General features: G+C 46.5%; 1 protein-coding gene and 1 non-coding gene across 9 annotated transcripts in view; both read right to left on the bottom strand.

The window, feature by feature from the left end:
• Nucleotides 1-26,130, bottom strand: part of NMNAT3 (nicotinamide nucleotide adenylyltransferase 3) — a 99,354-nt gene that overhangs the window by 38,327 nt on the left and 34,897 nt on the right. For 7 of the 8 annotated variants that reach the window (XM_055127419.1, XM_055127420.1, XM_055127413.1 and 4 more), the window contains one exon: nucleotides 24,501-24,654. The exons of the other annotated variant lie outside the window; for it this stretch is intronic. In XM_055127419.1, coding sequence (XP_054983394.1) covers nucleotides 24,501-24,609 — 109 coding nt within the window. In that variant the 5' untranslated portion in view covers nucleotides 24,610-24,654. The remainder of the gene's footprint in view (nucleotides 1-24,500; nucleotides 24,655-26,130) is intronic. 8 annotated transcript variants of the gene reach the window in all.
• LOC129403052 (small nucleolar RNA SNORA29) lies at nucleotides 17,302-17,435 on the bottom strand. The gene has a single exon (XR_008629042.1). It is a non-coding gene; the product is annotated as a small nucleolar RNA SNORA29 (small nucleolar RNA).

The raw sequence follows: 26,130 nt of genomic DNA, 5'->3' as shown, positions 1-26,130 counted from the left end.
GTCCCATGGGGGCATAATCCATTATCGTTATTTACTTTGTTCTGTAAATAATTGCAAATTTGCCCAATCCATTAGGTTGGTTGGGGTATTTCTGGCATCCTTCCATCACTGATGAAATGCTTCCTTTCTGTCCTGGCGTCATGCCCTGTCCAGGCTGGTCTTGTATTGTCCCTGCCACAGTTCTGATATTGATCACTTCTCCACAGGGTCCCAGGTTTCTTTACCGGAGAACAGCAATGAGGAATGTCAGTCTGTACTTATTGCTATTGGGGTCATGTGGTTCCTAGGCCCCTCTTAGAGGTGAGAATGGAGGGGAGTCCCATGTGTATGCATCTACATTTACAATAAACACCACGAATTCACAGCCCAATTCCGACCAACAAGCGTTCAGTCTAGCCTCCCCGCCTTCCCTTATTTATAACTGTTCTTCAAACAGCGAGGCCCCAGGCTCCGCTGTCCACAGTGATTTACTCCTGGGCTTGATCACAGTATTTATGGAGGCGTTCCAAAGCCTGCTCACCTGTGCTCTGCAGGAAAACACCTCTGCTTACGCTAGAACGGTGTTCACTCTGCACGTCCTTTCATCCTTATCCTCTGGACCGGGCTGCTCTCCAAAGGGCCGGGATGGGTTCTTTTTCTCTCCTAATGCCTCCACCCATTCTGGAGTCATTTGTAAGAGTGACACCCTGTTGGTATTTTGTCTTGGGCTCTTCTCACAGCCTGGTTGACTTCAAGCAGTTATTTCATTTTTGGGGCGTGTCATCCCATGCCCCTAGAAGTCAGACTTGTAAAAAAAAAAAAGGAGGTTCCCTCTGAGTAGAGTCCCCTGTCCTAGCTTCTCCTCTTGTCCCATTTCCTCATTCTTTCCATCATGTTCCTATCCATCCCTGGAAACTACCACTTTCATTCATTTTTTTGGGAAAAAAATCTATCCTTAAATGGCTTTGTCCTCTTCAGATTTATTTTCCCTTCTGACAATCAATAACTCATACATCTCCCCCAGGACCAACTGTCTCTGGACAGGCTTATCATCAGAAATGTTCACACGGATGCATATGATCAACTGGTTGGAGTTTGTGCCCTCTGTGCTGCAGGGATGCTTTCCTGTTTTATCTCCCACTGGACTGGGCTTCTCACTGTTTTGTGCAAGCATCTTCCTCTGCTCTGCTGGGCAAAGGAGCCTGACTTGGGTATCAAATGCTGCATGAGTCTTTGCTTCCCACTTGGAAGATGCAGGAGGATGCAGGTCCTGATGTATGAAATGCTGGGGCTGTCACTTGGACAGTGGCAAGTTGGGACTGAGGGGTACCATAACAGCAGTTTGCAGAGACAAGCAGGTATACTTGGGAGAGGGGGTCTCCTGGGGCAAAGATGACCCGAGCACAAATTTTGCATTCTAAGAAGTGGGGGATGTTTACCTTTTGCTCCTGCAAAAATGGGCCACCTGTTGAGGCTTCAGTTTCCTTTTACCTGCAAGAGGGAGATATGCATGTATGCCCATCCCTGGAGTTCTTGAGAATGGTGGGACAGTATGTGAAGACCACTGGCACCAGAGGATTGCTATGGTGAAAGGCCCACAGGCCACCCTTTCTTCCTGACATCAATGAAACATGCTTTTGCTTTCTTTATTTAGTTTTCAGTTTTTATTATTTAGTTTGGCTTTAAGGGTTACACCATGATGTTCAGGGTATACTTCTGACTCTGTACTCAGGAATTACTGCTGGCAACTCTTGGGGGATGGACCATACGGGATGGTGGGTCGACTGCATGCAAGGCAAATGCTCTGCTCACTGTACTATCACTCCGGCCTATAGTTTTTCATTTTTTTAATTACACTTTTTATTGGTTGTTTGGCTATACCTGGTGGTGCTCAGGGCTACATGCTCCTGGCTCTGGGCTCAGTGATCACTCCTGGTGTGGGTCAGGGGACCATATCGGGTGCCAGGAATAGAATCTGGATCTTCCACATGCAAGGCAAGCACCCTACCCACTGTACTAGTTCTCTGGCCCAAACTAAAGTTTTTTTTAATTTTTAAGTAATGGTGAACATAGATGCAATTGAAAGAAACAGTACACAGAAATCCTGTGGGCCTTTTACCCAGTGTGCCCCACTGCTATCATCTGGAGCTCTCTGATACAACAATGTCACAACTGCGACAACTGTGCCATAGAGAGAATCCGCACAAGTAACTCAGATCATACCTTTTCTTTGGCCACACATTCAATCAAGTGTGCACACTCTTTGTTGCATAAAACTCTACTGTGTGTGTAGATTTCACATCCCCACCACCTCATCCAAGCCTGCACCTGGTCTCTCACCCCTAAGCACCCTCCTGTCCTGGAACGACCATATCCGCTTTTTCCTGTTGTTCCCCCTAGTCCCTTTGCCAACCTCACACAACAACTAGTCTGTTCTCACAGGTAGACAACTGGCCTTTCAAGAATGTTATTATCCTGGGGTTGGAGCAATAAAACAGCGGGGAGGGAGCTTGCCTTGCATGCAGCCAACCCAGGTTCAATCCTCGGCATCCCATATGGTCCCCGAGCACAGCCAGGAGTAATTCCTGAGTGCAGAGCCAGGACAAATCCCTGAGCATCACTGAGTGTGGCCCAAAAACAAACAAACAAAATGATATCCACATGGAATCATCCACACTGGAATATTTTAGGGTTTCTTTCTTCCCTTTCTACTCTGCATTGCTCTCTGGAGAGGCGTCACAATTGTGGAGTGTCCCCTTTGCTTATCTTACTGGCCGGATGCTTCTGTAGTGAGGCTGTACTACAGTTTTACCCCCTCAGCCCAGAAGGACTCCTGGGTTGTTCCTGGGTCTCAGCTATTATTAACAGAGGCATGGTGAACATCTGTGCACAGGTTTCTGTGTGCCCACAAGTTTCCATCTCCCTGGGGCTTCTGCTGCTTGTGGGGCCGTTGCTTGCTTAATTGTACAACCAAAAAAATTACATCCCTGACGGGCCCTCCTGCAGTTAGGGCTGGTCCACGTTCTCTGCCACAGAGTGTCGTTATCCATTATTTAGCCATCTGGAGAGCGGTAGAGAAACACCTTTCCTGACTTCCCAGCTGCCTTTCCCCTAAGGGCCAGTGTCATGAAATATCCTTTTTTGTGACCTTGTTCACATCGATGAAATGTCTCCAGTAAAACTGCTAAAGTAAAATGCCCCTTGGTGTCTTTTGCACCTTGTTAAATCGGACTCTGCATTCTTATTTGGCCCCCTCCTCGTATTCCAGAAACGTGGGTCCCGTGTTGGCTCTGTGCCTCTCATGACGCGTCAGACAGAGTCACACTAATTGGGCAGAGAATCCAACAGAGACACGGCAGCCTGGTTCTGGTCGGGGGTGGGGATGAGAGGAAGGAGAAGAGGCGGGCAGAGGCAGGGCAGGGGGCACTGCACTCTCCGGGCACCTGAGTGCCAGGCCCTATCTTCTCACGTACCGACGAGCCGGTGGAACTATCTGGGCTCTTTCTGCTCCTTCCCCACTCCACAGGGAGTAGAGGGGGGTTAGGCGAACCGTGACCGTGGGTGGGTGCCGGGTAACTGGAGAGCAGGATCCCTGCAGTGAGGGCAGGGGCTGACGGAGACTGGAGCAAGGGGGCAGGACCCAAGCAAGGACCTCAGACGACAGTTCCCTCAGGGGGTTGTGTTGCTGGTCCTGCGGTGGCCACTGTTAAGGGAGGTCTGAGCGCTGGAACCAAGGCAGCCCCCACCCCGGCCCCTTGCAGCAACTGATTTTTTCATGCCTCAGATTGAGCTAGACAAGGAGGAATCAGAACGAGGTGATCCTAGAAGCACCCCCCCCGCCCCCGCCCGCCACCTCCTCCACCTTTGCAAAGAATTTGAAAAGGAATGCTTGCATGGCTTCCCAGCCCAGAAGCTTCTCATGATTGGGGGGTGGGGGGAAAATTATTGGAGTTTAAAACAACCGCTCGGGGAATTCAACATGCTTACCTCCAGCTCTCTTAGAAACATTTTTCTCCCCATCACATTCGAAACGTGGAAGGGAATGGTTTTTCAGACTGGCCTAGAGAATTGCCCATGAATACAGATTACACCCATTCTATTTGATGAATAAACATCCGCGTGAGCCCTAGATTAAAGTAACATGCTGAGCTTATATAATATTAACTCTCGCTCTCGTATCTCTTAAAGTGCAAAAGACCCAGCACTTGGTCTTGTTGCTGCCCTAAGTAAAATTATTAGTTTCACCTCCCACCCCTTATCTCAGACCCCTACCGCAATCCCTTATCACGAGGCACCGAATTCTCTCTTTGTTCACTGGGCAACAGAGAATCAAAAGACCAATTCCAGAGACAGGCACAGTGAGGGGAGGCCATCTGGGCGTGCCGCAGAGCCGTCCACCCAGCAAAGCCAGTGGCCGGGTAAGAGTGATGGTGACAAATAAGCCTCCGAGTTTAAAATGCAAGTGGCTGTGAGGGAACCAGGAGCCATAAACACCTTTCCCCTCCCCAAGGCTGTCCAAAGGGGAAGAGGAGCAGGCTTTTGGCTGGGCCGTTATCTTTACGAGGCAATTTAATCCGAGATGCCACAAACAGGTGGGGGGCGGGAGCCGTTCGGAAATAACATCATAAAGTATCAAGAAAGGGCGAAAGGAGCCCAGAGAAACTGTGATCTTCTCTTTCCATGCATAGAGATGAGAGTATTACGTGACACTGCCCGGCCGTGTCCAGAGGAACGGGCGCTGCGGTGAGCCGGCTCTGGGCGGGGGCGAGAGGTGAAACGGGGGTCGGCCTCTGGGCTGCTGCTCCGTTCCCTCGCTTCTGTGTCTGACAGAGCACCCTGCACGGTGCAGAGGTGTTACTCCGACACTGCAATGGAGAGACCCAGAGGGGTGGTGCAGATGTCTCACAGTCTTGCGCTGGAGACGGGATCGGACACCCGGGAGACTGTCCCCCAAGGTTAAAGGGAGGACAGCGTGTGCCCTACCCGCCTGGCAACTCTGCTATCTTTCCTTTGGGGCATCCAAGGAGAAATGGAAGGAGGATCCTGGGACCCAGGAGTAAGCAAGTCAGAGGCAAGTGTGTGGGGTCTGGCTACTGGGGGTCTGCTGGGACAGGCACGGTCTCACAGGAGCTCTCAGTGGGGTCCCTCCCCACTTCCTGAGCCTGCCAGTCTCTCTGGCCACCAGAAAGTCCTCCTCCAGCTCAGTGCTGGCATTTCAGAAGTGCTTTCCCCAAGAGCCACCACCTTGCTCGGACATCACCACACAGGCCCCCATGATACATCCCAGCATGGTCCTCCCTCGGGAACTTACGTGTGCCCCCTGATTTCAAGTGAACCCCAGCTCCACGTGATGGCGCCAGAAGCTGGGGTGGAGGGAGGTCACCAAGGCAGTCACATGCAAGAAAACGGGAGGGTGAGGCCGTCCCCAGCGGGACTCGGGCTCTTAGAGAGTCATGTGCTCCACTGAGTGCAGACCCAAGGACCCGGTGAAATCTGTGACCCGGAAGAGAACTACTCCAGAGGGCCCAAGCTGTAGCCACATCTTTTCCTTCCAGACTTGCTCCTTCTGCTGTGCCTCAGGCACTGCCCCACAGTGTCCCCAGATGAGGGGGGACACTACGGGGATCACATCTGTGACTGTGCTATCTCTGAACCTTGAACAGACCCAGGCCTGATACCCAGCAAAGTCCCCAACAGGGTCCCCAACATGGAATCCAACAGGGTCCCCAACAGGGTCCTCAGCACTGTTTTCAGCATGGAACCCAACATGGAACCCAAGAAAGTCCCCAGCATAGACCCCAACATGGTCCCCAACATGGAGCCCAATGCAGTTCCTAACATAGACCCCAACACAGTTCCCATCATGGTCCCCAACATGGAACCTAACATGGCACCTAACTTGGAACCCAACACAGTCCCCAAATGGTCCACAACATGGTCCCCAGCAAGGTTCCCAACATGGAACCCACCATGGAATCCAACACTGTCCCCAATATAGACCCCAACACGGTCCCCAACATGGAATCCAACAAAGTCCCTAACACAGACCCCAACACAGTCCCCAACATAGACCCCAACATGGAACCCACCATGGAACCCAACACGGTCCCCAATATAGACCCCAACATGGAACCCAACATGGAACCCAACACAGCCCCCAACATAAACCCAAACTGGGCCTCCAACACTGTCCCAAGCATGGAACCCAACATGAAACCCAACACAGACCCCAACCCGGTCCCCGACGTAGACCTCAATATGGTCCCTAACACAGTTTCCCGGATGGTCCCCTGCATGATGCCCACACGGTCCTCAACACAGATTCAATACTGTCCCTCATGTTGTCCACCATGGTCTGCACAGATGGGGACATGTGCCAAGTGAGGGATGGCAGCCTTGTGGGGTGGCCACATTCTGGGCAGCCCAATTGGTGAGTCCCTCTAGGCCCCATCTCTCCCAGGTGGCCTGAGCTAGGTGCTCCTGGCATGTTCCTGCTACGGTGTGGCCCACCATGAAGAAGCGGTGGTCATTAACTAAGATAAGAGGGGCTGAGCCGTTCTCAGATGAATTAGCGTCCACCGAACTGACAGGAAGTTTGATTTTTAAAAACAGCAATCGGCAGGGACTGTTGTCAAAACAGGGCAACGCCCAAGCTCCACCGACTAGTAACAACAAGCTAGCCCGAGAACAGCAAACAAGATTCCGCCTCCACAGGAAGGATGCGGCAGCGTGTTGGGAAAACAACCACTCACAGCTGGGACTGGAGCCAAGACACTCAGAGCAAGGCGGGCTCCAGCCCCCGTCCCGTCAAGAGCGATGGCGTTGTGTCCACTGCCATGGGTTCCTCGTGTGTTGGGCTGAATCCCGTCTGTCCGAAACCAGCACCAGGAATAACACCCCGCCTGGCTCCCACCCCTCAAATGAACGCTGAAAATAGCAGGAAAGAAACAAACCCCTGCCTGCCCACCTCAGAGATTTGTCCACCGAACCTCTGACAACCTTCCCTGTGAGACCCCTGAGCGCACTGGGCAAGGATGAAGCGATGAAATACTTCCAAACACAGACCCACAGATACCAGTCCGCGTCTTGGTCCCACGCATTCTTTCAAGTAAAGAAAAAAGTAAAGGAAGTCAAGGAGTAGAGCCCCAAACGGCAGCTTCGACATTTTCCCTTTGAGGACCTGCGACTTTGTCAGGATATTCACAACAAAAATCTGCAGACGTGCATTTCTATTCATCTGCTGCCTCATTTCCTCCCAGCAGAAGGGGCCTGTCATTGTGGGAGCAGAGACAGTTACAAGTTTTGATACACGGTGGTGTCTCTTGCCAGTTTTTGAGAGGTTGTTGCCATTTCAGGAAGAAGAAGAAGAAAAAAAATGGAGGGGGAGAACTATTAATTTTCATTTAAAAGCACTAAACAAATTGCTCTAGCTCGTTTAATCCAATTTATATGCATGCACGATTTAATTAAAAGTGTGAGTTGCTTTTAGTGAAAATACACCCCACAGAAGGGAGATTCTGTTTTCTTCATGGGAAAAAAAGAGTCAGCGGTGGGGGCCAGATTTTCAGCCAGCCCAAGTCTTGGGCTGACTCTGGTGGACAGAAAAGGCATCATTTAAACATTTGTCCCCAGGAGGATGACGGGTTGGGCCAAGCCTGGGGTACAGGGCTGCTGGCTGAGGAGGTCCCAACTGTGGAGAGGAGAGAAATTTTCCCCTCCCCTCCCTCGTGCTAGTCCTTTCTGCAGGGAGGGTCCCCCGAAATCGTCAGCCTCCTTCCTCTCTGTGCCCGGGGCAGGACACAGCTCTGCCTTCGCCACCTTGGACAAATGCCCTCTCGGGACTGGGCCTGATGGAGTCTTCCATGGCCCTGCCGGTCACCAACTCCACCCGCTAGTGGGAGTCGGCTGTCCTTTCCACCGGGGGACCTAGTCTTTGCCACCCTGTGCCTCTCATCACCTCCACATGCAATCCTTCTGGGCAGGTGACACTGTTTCACCACCTTTATCTCCAGCCAAGGTGCCTGGCCTGGGGTAGGTGCAGCAGTGTCCGTGGACTGTTGGCAGGGCGATGACTCAGAGCGGGCCATTCACGGACCGTGGCAAAAGAAGCTTTTCCTGGACTTTCAACAGTGACCGAGTCCTTTCCAGGCAAGAGTGACAAGAATAAAGGACAGAGGAGAAAGAGGACCCTCAGGCCATTTGCATCCAAGTGCTACCCCCATGCCCCACAAATACCCCCAAAGGAAAGAAAGGGCACCCAGTGGACATGCCTGATGCATCTGTGATGAGCTGAAGATGCAATCTGGCTGCAGTGACCTTTGGGGACCGGGAAGCCTTGGGGGGCAATGTCATGGATTTTCCTCGGGGCTAAAGGTGGCTACAAATCCCCCCAACAGCTGATCTCCTGCACTGGGGACAGTCACCGTCTGGGAGGTAGCATGTTCTCAAAGCAGGGGACAGACCCGTGTGAACCAGCCCCAAAACACAGACCACCACCACGGAGCCAAGCACTCAGGGTCAAGGGTCAGTGGCAACTTCCGTCAAGTCAGTATTCCCTGCCTGAAGAGAACATGATGCCCCATGATGTTCTAAGATAGACGGGGGAGTGGGGGCACTGCATCTACCCTGCCTTCACCCTACACTGTCACTGTCACTGTCATCCCGTTGTTCATCAATTTGCTCAAGCGGGCACCAGTAACGTCTCCATTGTGAGACTTGTTGTTACTGTTTTTGGCATATCGAATACGCCACCAGACTCTGAAAAATTTTCTTCTCCCTACACACTTGCCTTTGAATAAAAATCACATTTCAGAAAGTGAAAAGGCTGGGTGAAGGAAGGGTCTATGCATGCTTGCTTGCTTTGTTTTGAAAGATACTTTTCTTCCTCACACAATAGCAGTGATTGGCCTTAGACATTCAAACAAGAATTCTTTAAAACTCTCATATCCAGATAGACTTCAGCTCTCGCCGACTCTCACGAACACGCTTTTGGAGTGGATTGGCTTCAGTTAGGATTCAAATGAGGTCCTTATGCTGTATTTGGTCTCTAAACGATCTGCAAAATGAATTAGTTTTCAATTCTTTTTCCTTGTTTAGTAATTTTTATTTATTTATTTATTTATTGCTTTTTGGGTCACACCCAGTGATGTACAGGGGTTAACTCTTGGCTCTGCACTCAGGAATAACTACTGGCGGTGCTTGGGGGACTATGTGGGATGCTGGGAATCAAACCCGGGTCAGCCGCATGCAAGGCAAATGCCCTACATGCTGTGCTATCGCTCCAGCCCCAGTAATATTTAACTGTGTGTTTTGTTCATGTACAGATGCATGTCCCTATTGTAGAAGCTCCTCCCCACAGTGATCAGGGAACCATGTAGTGCCAGAGACTAAACTCCGGGCCCCACACATGTAAGACATGTTCTCCACCACTTGAGTTACATCCTGCCATTTTGTTAGAGAAATGGGTCCTATCGCATCTACAGGATTTTACGCATGGTGGAAGCAACCTTTCACCAAAAGACAACTGACATGGGATAAAGCAGTTGTATCTTAGGGATGTGTTGTGACTTGATGAAATGCTCTCCCTTGCCCTTCTTTCTTACTGGGATGCCTGGGTACGGACACATACTGGTTGTGCTGGCTCGAGCTCGCGCCTACTTATTTAGCTGTATCCTCACGCACTTATTCACCGGGGCTCGCACACTTTGGCTGCAGTGCCCACACACGCAACCTCTTCAGGTGGGGGGCATCACTCATCTGGCCACGGTGCCTCGACATCTATAGTTATAGCTCTTGCAATGGAGATAGCAGGGCTGCTGGCACCGGGGGCATGTGGGGGGCACTGGGGATTCCATTTGAATCCTCAAACTTGCCAAGCAGGAGCCGCTGGCCACTGAGCTATCCCTAGACCCCCTCGCTAAACTCGGCCATTTGTATACACCACGGACTTCGACACCATAATCAGAGATGACGAATATATCCATGTTGGATATTTCCTTCTGCCACTTTACAATCCTCCCCTCTTGGGAAAACGGTCCTGCCCTGGCCACTGAGTGCTAATCTGCTTGCTCTCACTTTAGCTTGCAACTTCTTGAATTTTGTATCATTGGCATATATATTATAAACACATTTAAATATCTGGCTTTCTTTCTTTTCAAAACTTACTTTTGAGATGTAGCTACATTGTTGGTTCATACTCTTGTTTTGGATGTTGGGTACTAATCTACTGAGTGGACACATAGATCGCAAGTGAGGTATCTGCCACATTGGCTTTTATTTCCTGGGGTTAAATACCTAGAATGGGCAGCTGAACTCATATGACAGGTAAACAGGTGACTGCCACGCTGTTTGCTGCAGCCATTTAAACACCCATATTCCCACCAGCAGTGGATGAGTGCCTGTGTCTTACCCACATTTGGGATGGTCAGATTTTTTAAAAGTCCCAGCTTGTCCTAGGAGGAAATCTCACTACCTTCTTTCTCTGCATTGACCATGTGCCATGAAGCATCTTTCTCTGCTTATTTGCCACTCATGTATCTTCTATATGATGGCACGAAAGTATCTGCTTGATGAGGTGACAAGTCACCTCAAATACCTTGCCTATTTTATTAGATTATTAAATATACATGGAATAGTAAAGCCCTTATATATTAAAACATTCAAGCCCTTTATTAGATGAATTCCTTGAAAGTATTTTCTTCCTGTCTGTGTCTTGTCCTTTTACTCCCTTAACAGTATCTTTTGGAGAGCTGAAGATTTCATTTTGATACAGTCATACTTATTTTCATTCCCCCCCCCTTGGTATTTTGGATTGTGCTTTTAGTGTCTAAGAAATCTTTACATAACTTAAGGTCACAGGAATTTTTTCCCGAGACTTCTTCAGCAAATGCTATCATTTGAGGCATAAAGCCTTGTTTTCTCCTGGTGTCTTTATCTGACTTTGGTGACTTTGGTAAGGAGGCGAAGCTGTCCTCCTGGGATGAGATAAGAAGTATTTTCCCTCTTCAAATTTCGGGAACAGCCTGAGAAGGGTTGCGATTGGTTCTTGAAGTGTTTGGTAGGATCCACTGATGAAATCATCAGGTCTCTGGGCTCTCTGCATCAAGAAATTTATGGCAATTGCTTCACTCACCCTTACTTCTTACAGACCTACTCAGACTTCCTTCCAAACGTAGTGTGGGAGGTTATGTGTTTCCCGGAATCTGTGCATTGCATCCTGGTTGTCCAATCCGATGGCACACTCTGATTCATCCAACTCTCGCACAGGCCTTGTCACTGCTGAGAACCAGCTGTACTGGTTCCCCCCTTTCTTTTCTGATTTTGGTCATTTGAGAATTCTGTTTCTCTTAGTTTTTCTAGCAAAAGACTTGTCAATTTTATTGATTTCTTGAGAACTGATTTTTATTACTGTGCTGCTAGGGACTGCATCCAACAGGGCTGTGAGCCCCGCTCTACGGTTTGCATGATGCTGGGATCTAACTCTTGGCCTTATCTTTGCTAGACAAATATCATTCCACCGAGCCATGCCCCTGAGCCCTCAAAGGACCAGATATTGATTTTTATTAATTTTCTCATTTGTGTTTTTCTGTTCTTGATTTCATTATCTCTGTTCTAATCTTTTTATCCTCTTTCTTCTGCCTGCTGTGGGTTTAGATTTTTTGTTGTTGCTCAGGTGATTATAGTAGGCTGCTGATTTAAGATCTTTCTGGTGGTGTGTGTGTGTGTGTGTGTGTGTGTGTGTGTGTGCATGTGTAAATGTGTGAAAATGTAAGTTTTCTCCTTTGTGTTGGATGTCATCCCTAAGTTTTGGTGCATTGTGTTTTTGTTTCCATTTACAAGTATGTTCTAATTTCCCTTGTGATTCCCCTCCCCCTTCGAAAGAGTGTTTTTTAATCTTCACAATTTTGTGGATTTTTCAGTATTTCTTCTGCTTGACTAATAAGTTTTTTCTGCTGTCGCTAGTTAAGATACTTTTTATGAAATTCATCTTTTAAAATCTACTAAGCCTCAATTTTTGATCTGAGAGTATACCCTGGAAATGTCCCTTGTGTACTTGAAAAGAGTGTATACACTTCTGATGTTAGGTAGTTTCAGATTAAGTCTAATACATCTAGCTAATGTATTGTTTAAATTTCTTTTCTTAATTATGTCTGATTATTTTTTTAAGTAAAGTATGTATGTTTCCATTACTATTTTAGGAACTTTTCTTCCATTCATTGTTTATTTTTCCTAATTTATTTATTATTTATTTATGGTTTGGGGGCCACACTTGGTGGTGTTCAGGGCTTACTCCTGGCTCTGTGCTCAGAGGGATCACTCCTGGAAGGAGCTTGGGGGATATGTGGTACTGGGATTGAGCCCAGGGTGGATGTGTGCCAGTAAGCCCCTACCTGCTATACGAACTCTCTAACCCGAACTGTTCTTTTTACCACATGCATTTTAATTATCATTGTGTAAACATTTATAATTATTATATTTTACATGTTGAATCTTTAATTTGCAAGGACCCACTCTGTAGCTGAGACACAGCTCTCTTTGGTTGCCATTTGCTTGAAAAATCTTTTCACATCCTTTAAAACTCAATCTGTTTCAGTATTTGGGTCTAACTTGAGAGTCTTGCAGAGAGCACATAAGTGGGTCACATGTCTTAATCCATTTTGTTGATCTGTTTTTTAATTGGAAATTTTAATCCATTTACATTTGAAGTAATTACTAATAAGGAGGCAGAGCCATACTTCTGCCATGCTACTTGTTTTCTGTTAGTCCAACAGCTTTTTCGCCCCTAATTTTCTGAATTATTGTTCTCTTTTGGGTCTGGTTCATTTCTTTAAATATTAAAATGTTTAGATTCCTTTTTAATTCCCTTCTGTGCATATGCGATAGCTATTTTCTTTTTGGTTACTGTGGGGACCACATTTAATAATAAAAGCTGTAGGACTGTAATTTGAATTCATACTTACTTAATTTCAATGACACACAAAATGCTCCTTTACAACTCCATCCCCCATTGCTTTCAGTTGAGGATATGACAAAATTCCATTTTCATACACTGTGTGCCCCAAACATAAACTAAGTACTCTCTAAACACATTAGTCGCCTAAATTTTGTAGAAAACAATATTTTCAGTAACAAACCAAAGCCACAATAACACTCGCTTTTACAGTACATATTTCTTTAGATGTCTCTTAAATTGCATAGGGAAAAAAAGACACAGTGACAAACCACTGTTCTGATAATATTAGCCTTTATCGATGTCCATACACAGCGCTTCTGAGATCATTATTTCTTCATGCAGGCTTGAGTTTCTGTCTCATGTCTTTTCATTACCTTAGAGGAGTCCCTTGATCATTTCTTGCAGGGAAGGTTTAGTAGAAACAAAATCCCTCAATTTTAATTTATCTAGGAATGTGTCTAACTTTCTCCCTCACTTTTTTCCAGGACACTTTTTATTTTCTTTCAGCACGTTGAATTCATCAATCCACTGTATTCTGGCTGCCACATTTTCTAAAGAGAAATCTGCTGGAAATCCTTTTTTTGAGGGGGTGGGACTCGGGGGAATGGGAGGGTTTTTCTATGTGGTGTCTCACATCTCTCTTGATGCTTTCAATGTTCTTTTGGGCTTTCCCTTCTGAAAATTTGGTTGGTTCTCAGTGTGGTTTTCTTGGGTTCCTGGAATTCAGTGTGCCTCATAGAAGACATGGTCTTCAAATCCGGAAAGTTTGGGGCTGCTATTTCTTTAAGCTTTCTGCAAGATCTTTCTTTCTCCTTCCTTCCTTCCTTCCTTCCTTCCTTCCTTCCTTCCTTCCTTCCTTCCTTCCTTCCTTCCTTCCTTCCTTCCTTCCTTCCTTCCTTCCTTCCTCCCTCCCTCCCTCCCTCCCTCCCTCCCTCCCTCCCTCTTTCTTTCTTTCTTTCTTTCTTTCTTTCTTTCTTTCTTTCTTTCTTTCTTTCTTTCTTTCTTTCTTTCTTTCTTTCTTTCTTTCTTTCTTTCTTTCTTTCTTTCTTTCTTTCTTTCTCTCTTTCTCTCTTCTCTCTCTTTCTCTCTTTCTCTCTTTCTCTCTCTCTCTCTCTCTCTCTCTCTCTTCCCCTCTTCCCCTCTTCCCCTCTTTCTTTTTCTTTCTTTCTTTCTTTCTTTCTTTCTTTCTTTCTTTCTTTCTTTCTTTCTTTCTTTCTTTCTTTCTTTCTTTCTTTCTTTCTTTCTTTCTTTCTTTCTTTCTTTCTTTCCTTTCTTTTTTTCTTTCTTTCTTATTGACTTACCGTGAGGTACAGTTTTAAAGCTTTCATGTTTGAGTTTCAATTATACAATGATCAAACACACCCCCAACCAGTGCACATTTTTTTTTTCTTTTTGGATCACACCCGGCGATGCACAGGGGTTACTCTTGGCTCTGCACTCAGGAATTACTCCTGGCGGTGCCAGGGGACCATATGGGATGCTGGGAATCGAACCTGGGTCGGCCGCATGCAAGGCAAACACCCTACCTGCTGTGCTATTGCTCCAGCCCCTCCACCAGTGCGCATTTTCCACCACCAATGTCCCCAGTATCTCCACCCCTGCCCCCCATCCCAACCATCCCCCTGCCTCCATGGCAGACAATTTCCCTGTTTCTCTCTCTCTACTTTGGGCATTATGGTTTGCAATACAGATACTGAGAGGCCATCATGTTTGGTCCTTTATTTACTTCTAGCACACATCTCCCATTCTGAACAATCTCTCCAACTATCATTGCCTTAGTGATCCCTTCTCTATCCCAGCTGCCTTGTCCCCCACCTCATGAGGCAGGCAGGTTTCCAAGTGTGGAGCAATCTTCCAGCCCTGGCCCTTGTCTCTAATGTCCTTGGGTGTTAGTGTCATATTCACTGTATCACTGTCATCCTGTTGTTTGTCGATTCACTCGAGCAGGCACCAGTAACATCTCTGTTACAGTCAGCCCAGAGATTTTAGCAGCCTCTCCTTACTCTTCTTTCTCCTTACTCGACTGGAGGCTCTTTCAGGGTCAGGAGAATGAGACCTATCGTTACTGTTTTTGGCATATTGAATACACCACGAGTAGCTTGCCAGGCTCTGCTGTGTGAGCAGGATACTCTCGGTAGCTTGCTGGTCTCTCCAAAAGGTATGTATATATCTGTTACTGTGTTTGGGATATAAATATGCCACAGGGAGCTTGCCAGGCTCTCCTGAGTGGACAGTAGACTTTCTGTAGCTTGTCAGGTTCTCCAAGAGGGAGAACTAGGCTATTAGATGTTGCTTGGCAACATCTATCATACTTTGGTTCCTCTGCCGGTTCCTTCATGCGTGAGGCTCGTCCGAATGTGTGGAGAGTGGCCTTGAGTATGGCTGTGGTTGGGTTCCGCAGGTCTTCAACTGTCGAGGCTCTGCTTGGGGTGGGGAGGGAAATGCAACCCGTCCCCTCCAAGGAGCCCTGGTGGAGACAGGCAGGCACAGGGGCAAGAGACTGCGTTGTTCTCTTCCGGGAGCTTGATTTGAGTCTTTGAATGTTGGCCGTTGATGGGATTACATGGGCTGGGGGCAGTTTCTGGGTGTGACTTCCTAGCTACTGGAAAATGGGGGATCTGGGTGGAAGAGGCCCAGTCCCAATCTGAGCAGCCTTGGAGATCTCATATTATGGAGTCTCATATTATTTTATTTTATATTCCGCAAATAAGTGCAGTCCTTGTATGTCTGTCCCTCTCTTTCTGAATCTTTTCACTTGACATGATACTCTCCACGTCCATCCACTTATAAACAAATTTAATAACTTCATCTTTCCTAACAAGTACATAGTATTCCATCGTGTAGATATACTGAAGTTTCTTTAACCAGTCATGTGTTCTTAGGTACTTGGGTTGTTTCCAGATTCTTGCTATTGTGAACAGTTCTGCAATGAATATACAGGTGCAGATGTCATTTCTATGATGCTTTTTTGCACCCCTGGGATATATTCCCAGAAGTGGTATTGCTGAGTCATATGGGAGCTCAATATCTAGTTTTTAAGGAATGCCCACATTGTTTTCCAAAAAGGCTGGACCAGTCGGCATTCCCACCAACAATCTGCATGATCTTTTTTTTTCTTTATTTATTTTTAATTAGTGAATCACCGTGAGGGTACAGTTACAGATTACTCATTTTTGTGCTCATGTTTCCCTCATGCAAAGTTCGAGAACCCATCCCTTCACCAGTGCCCATTCTCCACCACCAGTAAACCCAGCATCCCTCCTATCCTCCCCAATCCCATCTCCCCCCACCCAACCCCGCCACTGTGGCAGGGTATTCCCTTTTGTTCTCTCTCTCTAATTAGGTGTTATGGTTTGCAATAAAGGTGTTGAGTGGCCACTGTGTTCAATCTCTAGTTTACATTCAGCCCGCATCACCCTTCCCTCGCATGGCCTCCGACCGCATTATACTTGGTGATCCCTTCTCTGAGTTGCCCTCTCCCCAGAATGTGAGGCCAGCCTCCAAGCCATGGAGTCAGCCTCCTGGTACTTATTTCTACTATTCTTGGGTGTTAGTCTCCTACTCTGTTATTCTATATTCCACAGATGAGTGCAATCTTTCTATGTCTGTCTCTCTCTTTCTGACTCATTTCACTCAGCATGAAACTTTCCAATCTGCATGATCTTTTATTTCATTTCTTGGTACCCTCAAATGCCTACATTGGCCTTGGAGGTGATGTCCTTTTGATTCTATCCACTGTTGTATAATCTTTTTTCCCTTTAGATTCCCAGATTTGATAATTTCAGTGGTCTCATCTGCAAGTCTGCAGATTTTTTTCCCAGCATGCTCTAGTCTGCTTTTCAATCCCTCTATAAGTTACTCTGGTTCAGGTATCATATGTTTTAGCTCGAAAACTTCCTTTTGATTCTGTTTAGGTTCCCCGTTATTGGCATTTACTTGGTATTCATCCATCATTTCCTTGACGGTCTCCACATCTTCCTTTCATTCTCTGAGTATTATAAACCGTCACGCTAAAGTCTTCGTATAGTACATGCACCATCAGATATTTTTTCATGGAGAGTTTCTGCTGATTTTCACTGCCTGCCCTGTGACTAGTTATTGCTTTGTGTATCTTTGTGTTTCTTGTGATTTTTGTCATTACTGTTGAAAACTGTATCTTTGAATGTACTGATAATTGTGAGAATGGTTTTAATTGGTGGGTGGAGGGCTGTATTTATCTTTTCAATTATGTTTGCTTCCCAACCGGTATAGCCCAAGGTGTAAGCTTAATGTTCTCTCTAGTATTTACTCCAGAAGCTTCTCCCTGGACACATGTGTCCATGTTCTGATTTCCCCATCTGTGCAGTTGTTTTATTTTAATTAATTAATTAATTTTTCTGTTCAGCCATTTCATATAGAAGGAGGACACAAATCCTCCCTCTTCAGATCATGGCGATTTACTTTATCCCATTAGCATTGTGCAGCTATTTTAAATAGCCAAATCTCTGCATCCCAGTATGGGAAAAGGAGAGAAATAAGAAGACGCTATAAAGGACACCGGACTTTTCCTTCCCTGGGAGTCACATCATTCTGGAGGGCTGATGGGTATCTTACAACAGTGGAGTGGGTGCATGCATGGCTGCCTGCCTCTCCAGTTTCACCTTTGTAACCAGAGGCATAAACCAAATCCAAGCACAGATCACAAATATTCAGAGGATGGAACCCTTTTGGACACCCTACCCACCCGATGACCACAATCTGTGTGCAAGCAGCTAGAACAGGCATCACAGTTACCTTGGGTGGGTGACAGACCCCTGCTACTGTGCTGAGTTAAACCTGCCTAACCTTGACCAAGCCTAACCTGCAACCTCTCAGAAAACTTCAGCGTTCCACTCCAGTTAGGCTGGATGGGGAGGCAGATTCTTGAGGTTTCTTCCTCTGCCATCTTCCCAGAATCCTCTTCGAAATGTGTTAAAACTACTGAGAACTAGTTACATTTCTTTAATAGCTCTAACACTATTTAGGTCATATCTTCTTTTTGAAAAAAAAAAATCTAATCTCAGTTTTGGTAGTGTCTCTTTTGATGAATTTGTCTACTTCATGTAAATTACCAAATTCCAATTCATTTCAAGTTGTTTAGAATATTTCCTTATCTTCTTAAGATCAGTGGAATTGTCACGCTTTCTCATTACTATAATGGCAATTTGTGGTTTTCCTCTTTTACTTTGAAGGCCTGAGCATATGGCTAGAGGCTTACCAATTTTATTGATTCTCTCAAAGTAACAGCTATTGGTTTAATTGATTATCTCTATATTACTTCTATTTTAGATTTCATTGATCTCTGCTCTGCTCTTCACTATTTTCTTATATTTTGTGTTTCATTTGTATCTTTTTATATCTAATTTCATAAGGTAGAAGCTGAGTCTTTGTGATATTTTTTACTATTATGCTTAATGCTATAAAATTCCCCCTAAATGCCTGTTTTAGTAATATCTCAAAATTTTAGTAACATTCTGTTTCCATTTGCATTCTGTTCAAAATACTTCCTAATTTCCACTTTGATTTCTTTTGTAACCTCTGGGTTTTTAGAAGTATGTGATTTCATTTCCAAGGTGGAGGAATCTTCCGGAGGTCTTTCTGTTATTAATTTCTAATTTAACTCCAAAGTGGTAAGACAATACATTTTTTCATGGACTCAATTCTCTTACATTTATCCTTCTTTAAGGACTAGAACATGATCTACCTTGGTAAATGTTCTCTGTGCCTCTGAAAGGAAAGTGTATTAGGCAGATATTTGTTTAAGTACCCTATTAAAGTCAAGGATCAGATTGGGGATAGCGCTGTGCAATCCTTACGTATTATTAATAATCTCCCGTGTACTTATTCTACCAATAAGGAACAAACAGAAATAACCATCTGTAGTTGTACATTTGTCCATTTCTCTTTGCCACTTGCTTGTGCTTCTAGTTTATTTTAAAATTCTATTTTTTTCTTTTTTTTATTTTTTAATTAGTGAGTCAGAGTGAGGGTAACATTTCGTGCATGTTTTTCCCTCATGCAGTGTTCGGGAGCCCATCCCTCCACCAGTGTCCATTCTCCACCACCAATGAACCCAGTATCCCTCCCACCCATCCCCCCCCACCCCACCCCGCCTCTGTGGCAGGGCATTCCAATTTGTTTTCTCTCTCTCCTTTTGGGTGTTGTGGTCTGCAATAGGGGTATTGAGTGGCCATCATGTTCGGTCACTAGTCCACTTTCAGTGCTCATTTCCCTAACCACGTGGGATCTCCGCTTACAATTTACTTGGTGTTCGTTCCCTTCTCCATTTGGTATGACTTTCCCCCAGCATGTGAGGCCAAGTTCCAAGCTATGGAGTCAACCTCCTGGTATTGCATACTACTATTCTTGGGTAATAGTTTAAAATTCTATTTTTAAATATTAAAGCTTTTAAACAAAAGGTCTGGTACTATTTCACTTAAAGAACTGACCTCTTTATGAGATGATCTTCTTTATCCCCGGCAGTATATTCCCTCTGAGATCTATCTTCTCAGACATTCTAATAGAATGCTCGGCTATCTATTTATTAGTGTCATTAGGGAACAATTCTTCATTACTTTTACTTTTTACCTATATGTATCTTTGTATTTGTCTCTTATAAGCACCTTACAGTCATAGTTGGGTCTTAACCATTTTATCTGTTTTGATATTGTTTTCCTTTCACTAGGAGTTTTTTTCTCAGTACTATTTTTATTTTCTTCTTTTGGTTTACTACTATTTCTAGTAGTAATTTCAGAAAAGTTGAATCTTTTTTCTCTTCCAAAACTTACAATGATTATTTTTTTCTTTTCTTTTTTCTTTTTTTCTTTTTGCTTTTTGGGTCATACCTGGTGATGCTCAGGGGTTACTCCTGGCTCTGCACTCAGGAATCACTCCTGGCAGTGCTCAGGGGACCATATGGGATGCTGGAAATTGAACCCGGGTTGGCTGTGTGCAAGGCAAATGCCCTACCTGCTGTGCTATCACTCCAGCCCCTTGCAATGATTATTTTAACATTACATGTTAGAGTTAAAAATACATTTACTTTTCTAATTTGGTCAAATATATTTTACCACTATTTTAAAATATTTTAAATTAAATAAAGTTATTTAAAGTACTAAATTATAAAAACACATACATTCATTTGAACGAATTTATATTCATAAGTGAGGTGCAGTTAAAAAACTAATTAAAATGTTAAATCTTATTACATGTCATGAAACATTTGATTCATCATGCAAATTCAACAACCGACAGTTTATATTCTATTCAAGGGCACATATTTCCTGATCATGGCAAAATAGTTTCTAAATGCATACTCTCACTTTCTGTACTTGCTACAGTCTTTTAAAAGTGTTTTGTAGATTGCAAAACACGTGTGGATCAGTGCTGTTCTTGTTAGGAGGTTTTTTTTTTTTTAATGAATCACCATGAGATACAGTTACAGACTTAAAAACTTTCGTGATTACGTTTCAGTCATACAACGATTAAGTACCCATCCCCCCACCAGTGCCCATTCTCCACCACCAATGTTCCCAGTATAACCTGCTGCCACCCCTCCTATTCCCCCCTGCCTCCCTGGCAGGCACATACCCTCTTTCTCTCTTCTCTCTCTCCTTTCAGATGTTATGGTTTGCAATACAGGTACTAAGTGGCCATCAAGTTTGGTCCATAGTCTACTTTCAGCACACATCTCCCATCCTGAGTGAGCCCTCCAAGCATCAGTTACTTGGTGGTCCCTTCTCTATCTCAGCTGCCTTTTGCCCCCCAGCATGTGAGGCCAGCTGTCAAGCCATGGAGCGATCCTTCTGGCCCTTACTAGGAGTTCTTAGACTACACATAATAGGATTATTGATGTGATTAGGTTTAAGTCTATGATGTTGTTAACTGCTTTCTATTTGTATCATCTATTCTTTCTAGAAATTATTCTTTTGGGTTAACTGAGAATACTCAGGTTCCATTTTATTTATTTTATTTATTTTGCATGTCAATTAACTCTATTAGATATTTTTATTAAAGAGGTTATAGAAAGCTTTACAATATATTTATATCTATGATTTATACATTTTTTAAGTGATAACATACCATTATATTACTTTGTGTATAGTGTAAGAAACTTAAAATAGTATTCTATTTCTCCTTTCCTAGCCTGGAACTGTCATATATTTCATTCTCTGTCATAAATCCCACATGTTGTTATTTTTTATTTAAGTAGTCTACTAACTTTTTAAAAGAAATTTAAATCACAAGAAGAAAATCCCCACAATTTCCCACCAGGTTATCAGAATGCTCTGCGTTCCTTTGTTAGATCCATATTTCCATCTGGTATCATTTTCCTTCTGCCTGAACCACTCGCAGAAACAAGCTTTGCTGCTGGTAATTCTTCCAGGTTTTGTGTATCTGAGAGTGTCATTATCTTGCCATTTGCTTTGAAAAATATTTTCACTGGCTATGAAATAGCGACAGATTCCCAGGTTGGTGATTTTTTTTTCTTTCAGAACTATCACGATGTTGTTTCTGATTGCTGAACCTGCTGTCGTGTGCGGTTGTGTTTCTGTGTCTGCCTCAGAGATTTCCTCGTGACTATTGGTTCTGGGCAATGGGACTGTCATAGAACTTGGTGCATTTTGCCTCATGTTTTTTGTGCTTGGGATTTGCTGAGATACTTTGTTTGCTGAACTACTTGGTGAAAACTCTGTTTTCAGCAAGTTTGGGGAAAAATTCAGCATTAAATTTTTTCAGATATCAATAAATAAATAAATAAGTTTTTCAGATATCTCTTCCTATTATTTTCTGCATTTTCTTCCTCCTAGAATGCCAGTTACAACTATAGCATACAATTCTTTATGTAATCCACATGTTACTGAAAAACATCTTTTCTCTTAGAAAATAGTTTCTGTTTTTGTGCTTCTTTTCTTTATTCATCATGTGTAGGGACTTGAACCCAGGGCTCCACATTCAACAAACATGCCTTTTACAACTAAGTTACATTCCTGACCCTGCACTTTTTTTTTTTAAAAAAGATGGTTTCTACTATTGTATCTTTAAGTTCACTTAAAATTTCTTCTTCAGAATCTAATGTGTTGCTATTTTTTACTTTGCCAGATATGTGGCTTGGGTTATTATTATATTTTGCTTTTGTATCCTCAATTTTAGAAGATATGCCACGTGGGTTTAAATACTGTTTTTTGTTGTTAACTCTAACATAAGTTAGAGTTGATGCTCTGGCCCGAATGGCCTCTCCAAGGGACTTAACATTCATTTCAGCACTACTAAGACAGGAGAACATTGGTCTCTATTACCTGTAAATTTTGAATTTTGTCCTCTCATTGAATATGGTCAATCTTTACCCTCTGCCAATTTCTTAGGCTGAAAATATTCACTCCGGTGAGTCACTGCTCTGGAGCACGGCAGCAAGCCCAGAGCCAGCTGCGGTGACTGTGATGTGTGTGCAGCAGCAGGACAGTGCTCCTGGTGCGAATCAAGCATCTCCCCACCTGCGTCTGTCATCACACCTGCGTCTGTTGTGTGCCCATCTGCATTTCCACTGCTCATTAGTGACGACGAGGCTCTTTTGCCGAGTTTATATCTCTGCTTCGTTGCTTTGCCTTTCACTGACCATATTTAACTAGTTTGTTTTTTGTACTCCTTTGTAACAGCGAATGTTTTACTGAAGACTTCCAACTTTCAAATGATAAACTTATATTTTATAAGACCAATCGAAGGCCTTTAAGATAAATTAGACTTTGGACGCAAATTCTTTGCAGAAAGCATTTATATATTACGGTGATAACTTTTTGTATATTGAAAATAAATAGAGGGCTGGAGAGATGGTGAAATAGACTGAAGACACACAGGAGGCCGGGTGTGACCCTCGGTACCTCCATATGCATCTCCCAGCTCAGCTCACCTGAGTGGGGACGCAGCCCTTCCGGGCTCTGGAAAGGTACAAGTCAGGACGGAACCCTGGGTTCTTGAGTCACATTAACAGGCTCTGCTCCGCCAGGCCTCTGAGGGTCCCCCTGGGCTCAGGGATAGATGTGAAGGCCTGAGAGTCCAGGGAGAGCACCAGGTCCAGCCCCCTGCGTGCTGCAGGCTCGCTCAGGATCTTCTATGGCTGCAGGAGCCCCGCCCCCTCCTCACCTGGGAGACGGCCTACAAGATGCTCCTACCAGCCCCTCCCTGCCGATTTCCTCTGGCTCCATCCCCAAGGGTCCCAGGTGGGCTGCCCCAAGTAGAACGGGAGCTTCTCCCCTCACCCCAGCTCTTGCAACGTGGCCACCGGCCCGATCAGGAGACAAGCGTGGAGCAGATGAGTGACTGGAGCCCACCAATCCGAGTCCTTGCTCTGACTCCATCTCACCATCTATGGTCCTGGCCCTCAGGGGACCATATGGGATGCTGGGAATTGAACCTGGGTCGGCAGCGTGCAAGGCAAATGCCCTACCCACTGTGCTATCACTCCAGCCCCGGTCCCGGCCTTCTTGAGACAGAGGAAAGACCCTTCTGGTTTCTGGGACTCACGAGGATTCCCGTGGCACAAATAAACATGGCATCCTGCCCTGCTGTGCCACGTTCAAGGCCAGGACGACCCCCTCCCCCCACCACCGGTGCACAGGCGTCAGGCGTGCCTCCCCCAGAAGGGGTGACGTCACCAGCTGCCAGAGTGCCGGTCACCCTGAAAGCCCCACCCCCCTTCCCAGGAAATCCGTGTCACGTCCAGGGCAGGCCCAGTACTGGTTCCTGGTCCACACTTGGGTGGCTCCTCATTGAGCATTTGCTTCCTAGTATCTTAGGGTGGACCTCCAAACCAAACCAATAATAGAAACTGACTCCGAAGCAAAAAACACGCTCTCAAAGGCACACATGTTTGAACACTACAAGAATACAAATTACATATAGAAATACCTGACATATAGAAATATATTGTAAATATTTTCATCTCTCTTTGACCACCACAGATAAATAAATGCCTTATGTTCTTTTGAAACAATCCGGCGGGTTCTTAATGCCATTTTGCTTTCTTAATAATGAAATGGGAAGCCAGGGAGAGGAAGCAGTCCCAGATTTGGTATTTTCGGCTGATTAAATATTTCGAGCAGCGTCCTGCCATCTGTATTGGAAGTGCTCTGCATACAGGACCGCGAGTTTGCAATCGTCTAAGATCTTTTCGGAGGGGGAAATGTCAGAGTCCTATTCTAGGATGTTTGCTTGTCCTCTGAGGAGCAGCGGCAGCTCTGAAAGGAACAGGGTCCCCACTTCCCCAGCTGTGGGGGGGGGGGGCTTCCTGAGGGTGCTAGGCTGGGTGTCTGAACAGAGATGTAGGCCTAGAAAGTGACCGGAGGTTCTAGCATTAGTGGGAGCAGAGGTGGTGCATGGGGTCAAATGGACCCCAGGAGCATTCAACTCAGTGGCCAGAGACGAGACTTGTCCATCCCTGCTGCAGAGGTCAGCTCTAGAAACGCACCCCGCCCCCCCCCCCCCGGCCCTCACTGCCAGCCCCTGCTGTGCTGTGCAGAGCAGCTCCACTGAGTGCCCAGCGGCCCCTGCTGACCTGTCTGGTGCAGGTGGTCCCTGGCCACCTCGAACAAGCGCAGGTGCATGTGGGTGATGGGGTTGAAGGAGCCGCAGGCCAGGAGCACCACGGGGACTCGGTTCTTCATCTCGTCAGGCCCGTCCACAGCTGTCACAGCGGCCACTCTGTTCTCCTGGGGACGGAATCTCACGTCAGGGTGTGGGTCACAGGGCAGCTTTCCCGGTCAGTGGCCTGCAGTCACACCCAGGGCACCGCATCTCTCCTCCCCAGAAAGACTGGGGAGGATGCAACATCAGGACCAGCACCCAGGAGGTCTAGCTATGGACGCGCCAGGACTGAGCAGGGGGCCAGTACAGGTGTCAGGCGTGCCTTCCTCCGCAGGAGTGACGTCACCGGCTGCCAGAGTGCCGGTCACCCTGACAGGACCACCTTCCCAGGAGATCCGTGTCCACGTCCAACTGGTTCCTGGTCCACACTCAGGGTGGCTCCTCATTGAGCATCTGAATCCTAGTGCGCCCCCTGGTGGACGCGAGGATGCTGGGGGGGGGGGAGTGGAGGAACCGGTCCTCACCTTACTTCCGGCCACCTATAGGAAAAACCGATGGACACCCAGCATCCTCCGGGGTCGGGCTCGGGACCTTAATTAATCCCTTTGGGCAAGAGCCAGTCCCGGAGCCTGGGCGGAGGCCGGTTTAGATTAACTGGAGAGGCCCGGCTGGCCAGAGGGAGGAGAGGGAGTACCAAAGCAGCGCTCCACCCACAGACTGGACAGAAAGGTAGGGGGAGGGGCTCATGCGACCTTCCACGCATGCGTCCTACATGCGGGAAGTGACCAGTGGCCGTGTCCCCAAGAGCCTTCTGGATGGGGCTCGAGGCACGGCCACCACCTTGGGAACCGGAGGAAGCTGGAGAGCGAGGTTACGATCTGTTTGGGCCAGGGGAGATGCGGGCGCCGGACAGGATGCGGGGGACGCCGGACCAGCAGGGCCACCATGGGCACATGACCGACTGGGTACACACCCAGAGACCGTGGAGGGCGCATGGAGCACAGGGCGGGGGGACAGGATGGCATCGTTAGGGCGCTGGGGACTCGGGAGATTGCATCAGGAAGCTGGGGTGACTGTCCCCAGGGCCCCGCAGCTGGGCCACAGTCAAGCTGTCCCGGATGCCCAGCGATGGCCTTTCCTGCAAGCTACATCGCACTCCAGTCACCAGGAAATGTGGTGCCAGGCAACGCCACCTCATTGACTACATCTCAGCTACGCCTGCTGCCCCAAGGCCCCTTAGTCACAGACCAGGATGGAGACACGGACGGGCAGGGGGAGAAGAGGAATCAGCTCATCCCTGCTCGGGGACCAGGCGTAAGTCTTAGCACCGGGACCAGGTATGCGGGGACCACGTGTGTGTCTTTGCTCGGGAGCCAGCAGTGCGGGAACCAGGTGTGCGGGGACCACGCATGCGTCTTAGCGCGCGAGGCGATGCACCTTCCCGCCACGCGGATGGGGCTGCAAACTACACCATGTATTACGGGCTAAGCCACGCCGACTGGCGATGGCTTCTGCAGACAGACGCCTCCTCATCTTAAAGAAAGCAGGAGCTTCAGGGTGGTGTGGTGGAGGGGCCTGGGGGTGGAAAACAGGGTTCAGGG

The sequence above is a fragment of the Sorex araneus genome, chromosome 2 (assembly GCF_027595985.1).
Source record: "Sorex araneus isolate mSorAra2 chromosome 2, mSorAra2.pri, whole genome shotgun sequence".
NCBI lineage: Eukaryota > Metazoa > Chordata > Mammalia > Eulipotyphla > Soricidae > Sorex > Sorex araneus.
The sequence above is the reverse complement of the archived record's forward strand: the minus strand, read 5'-3'. Positions and strand labels throughout refer to the sequence as shown.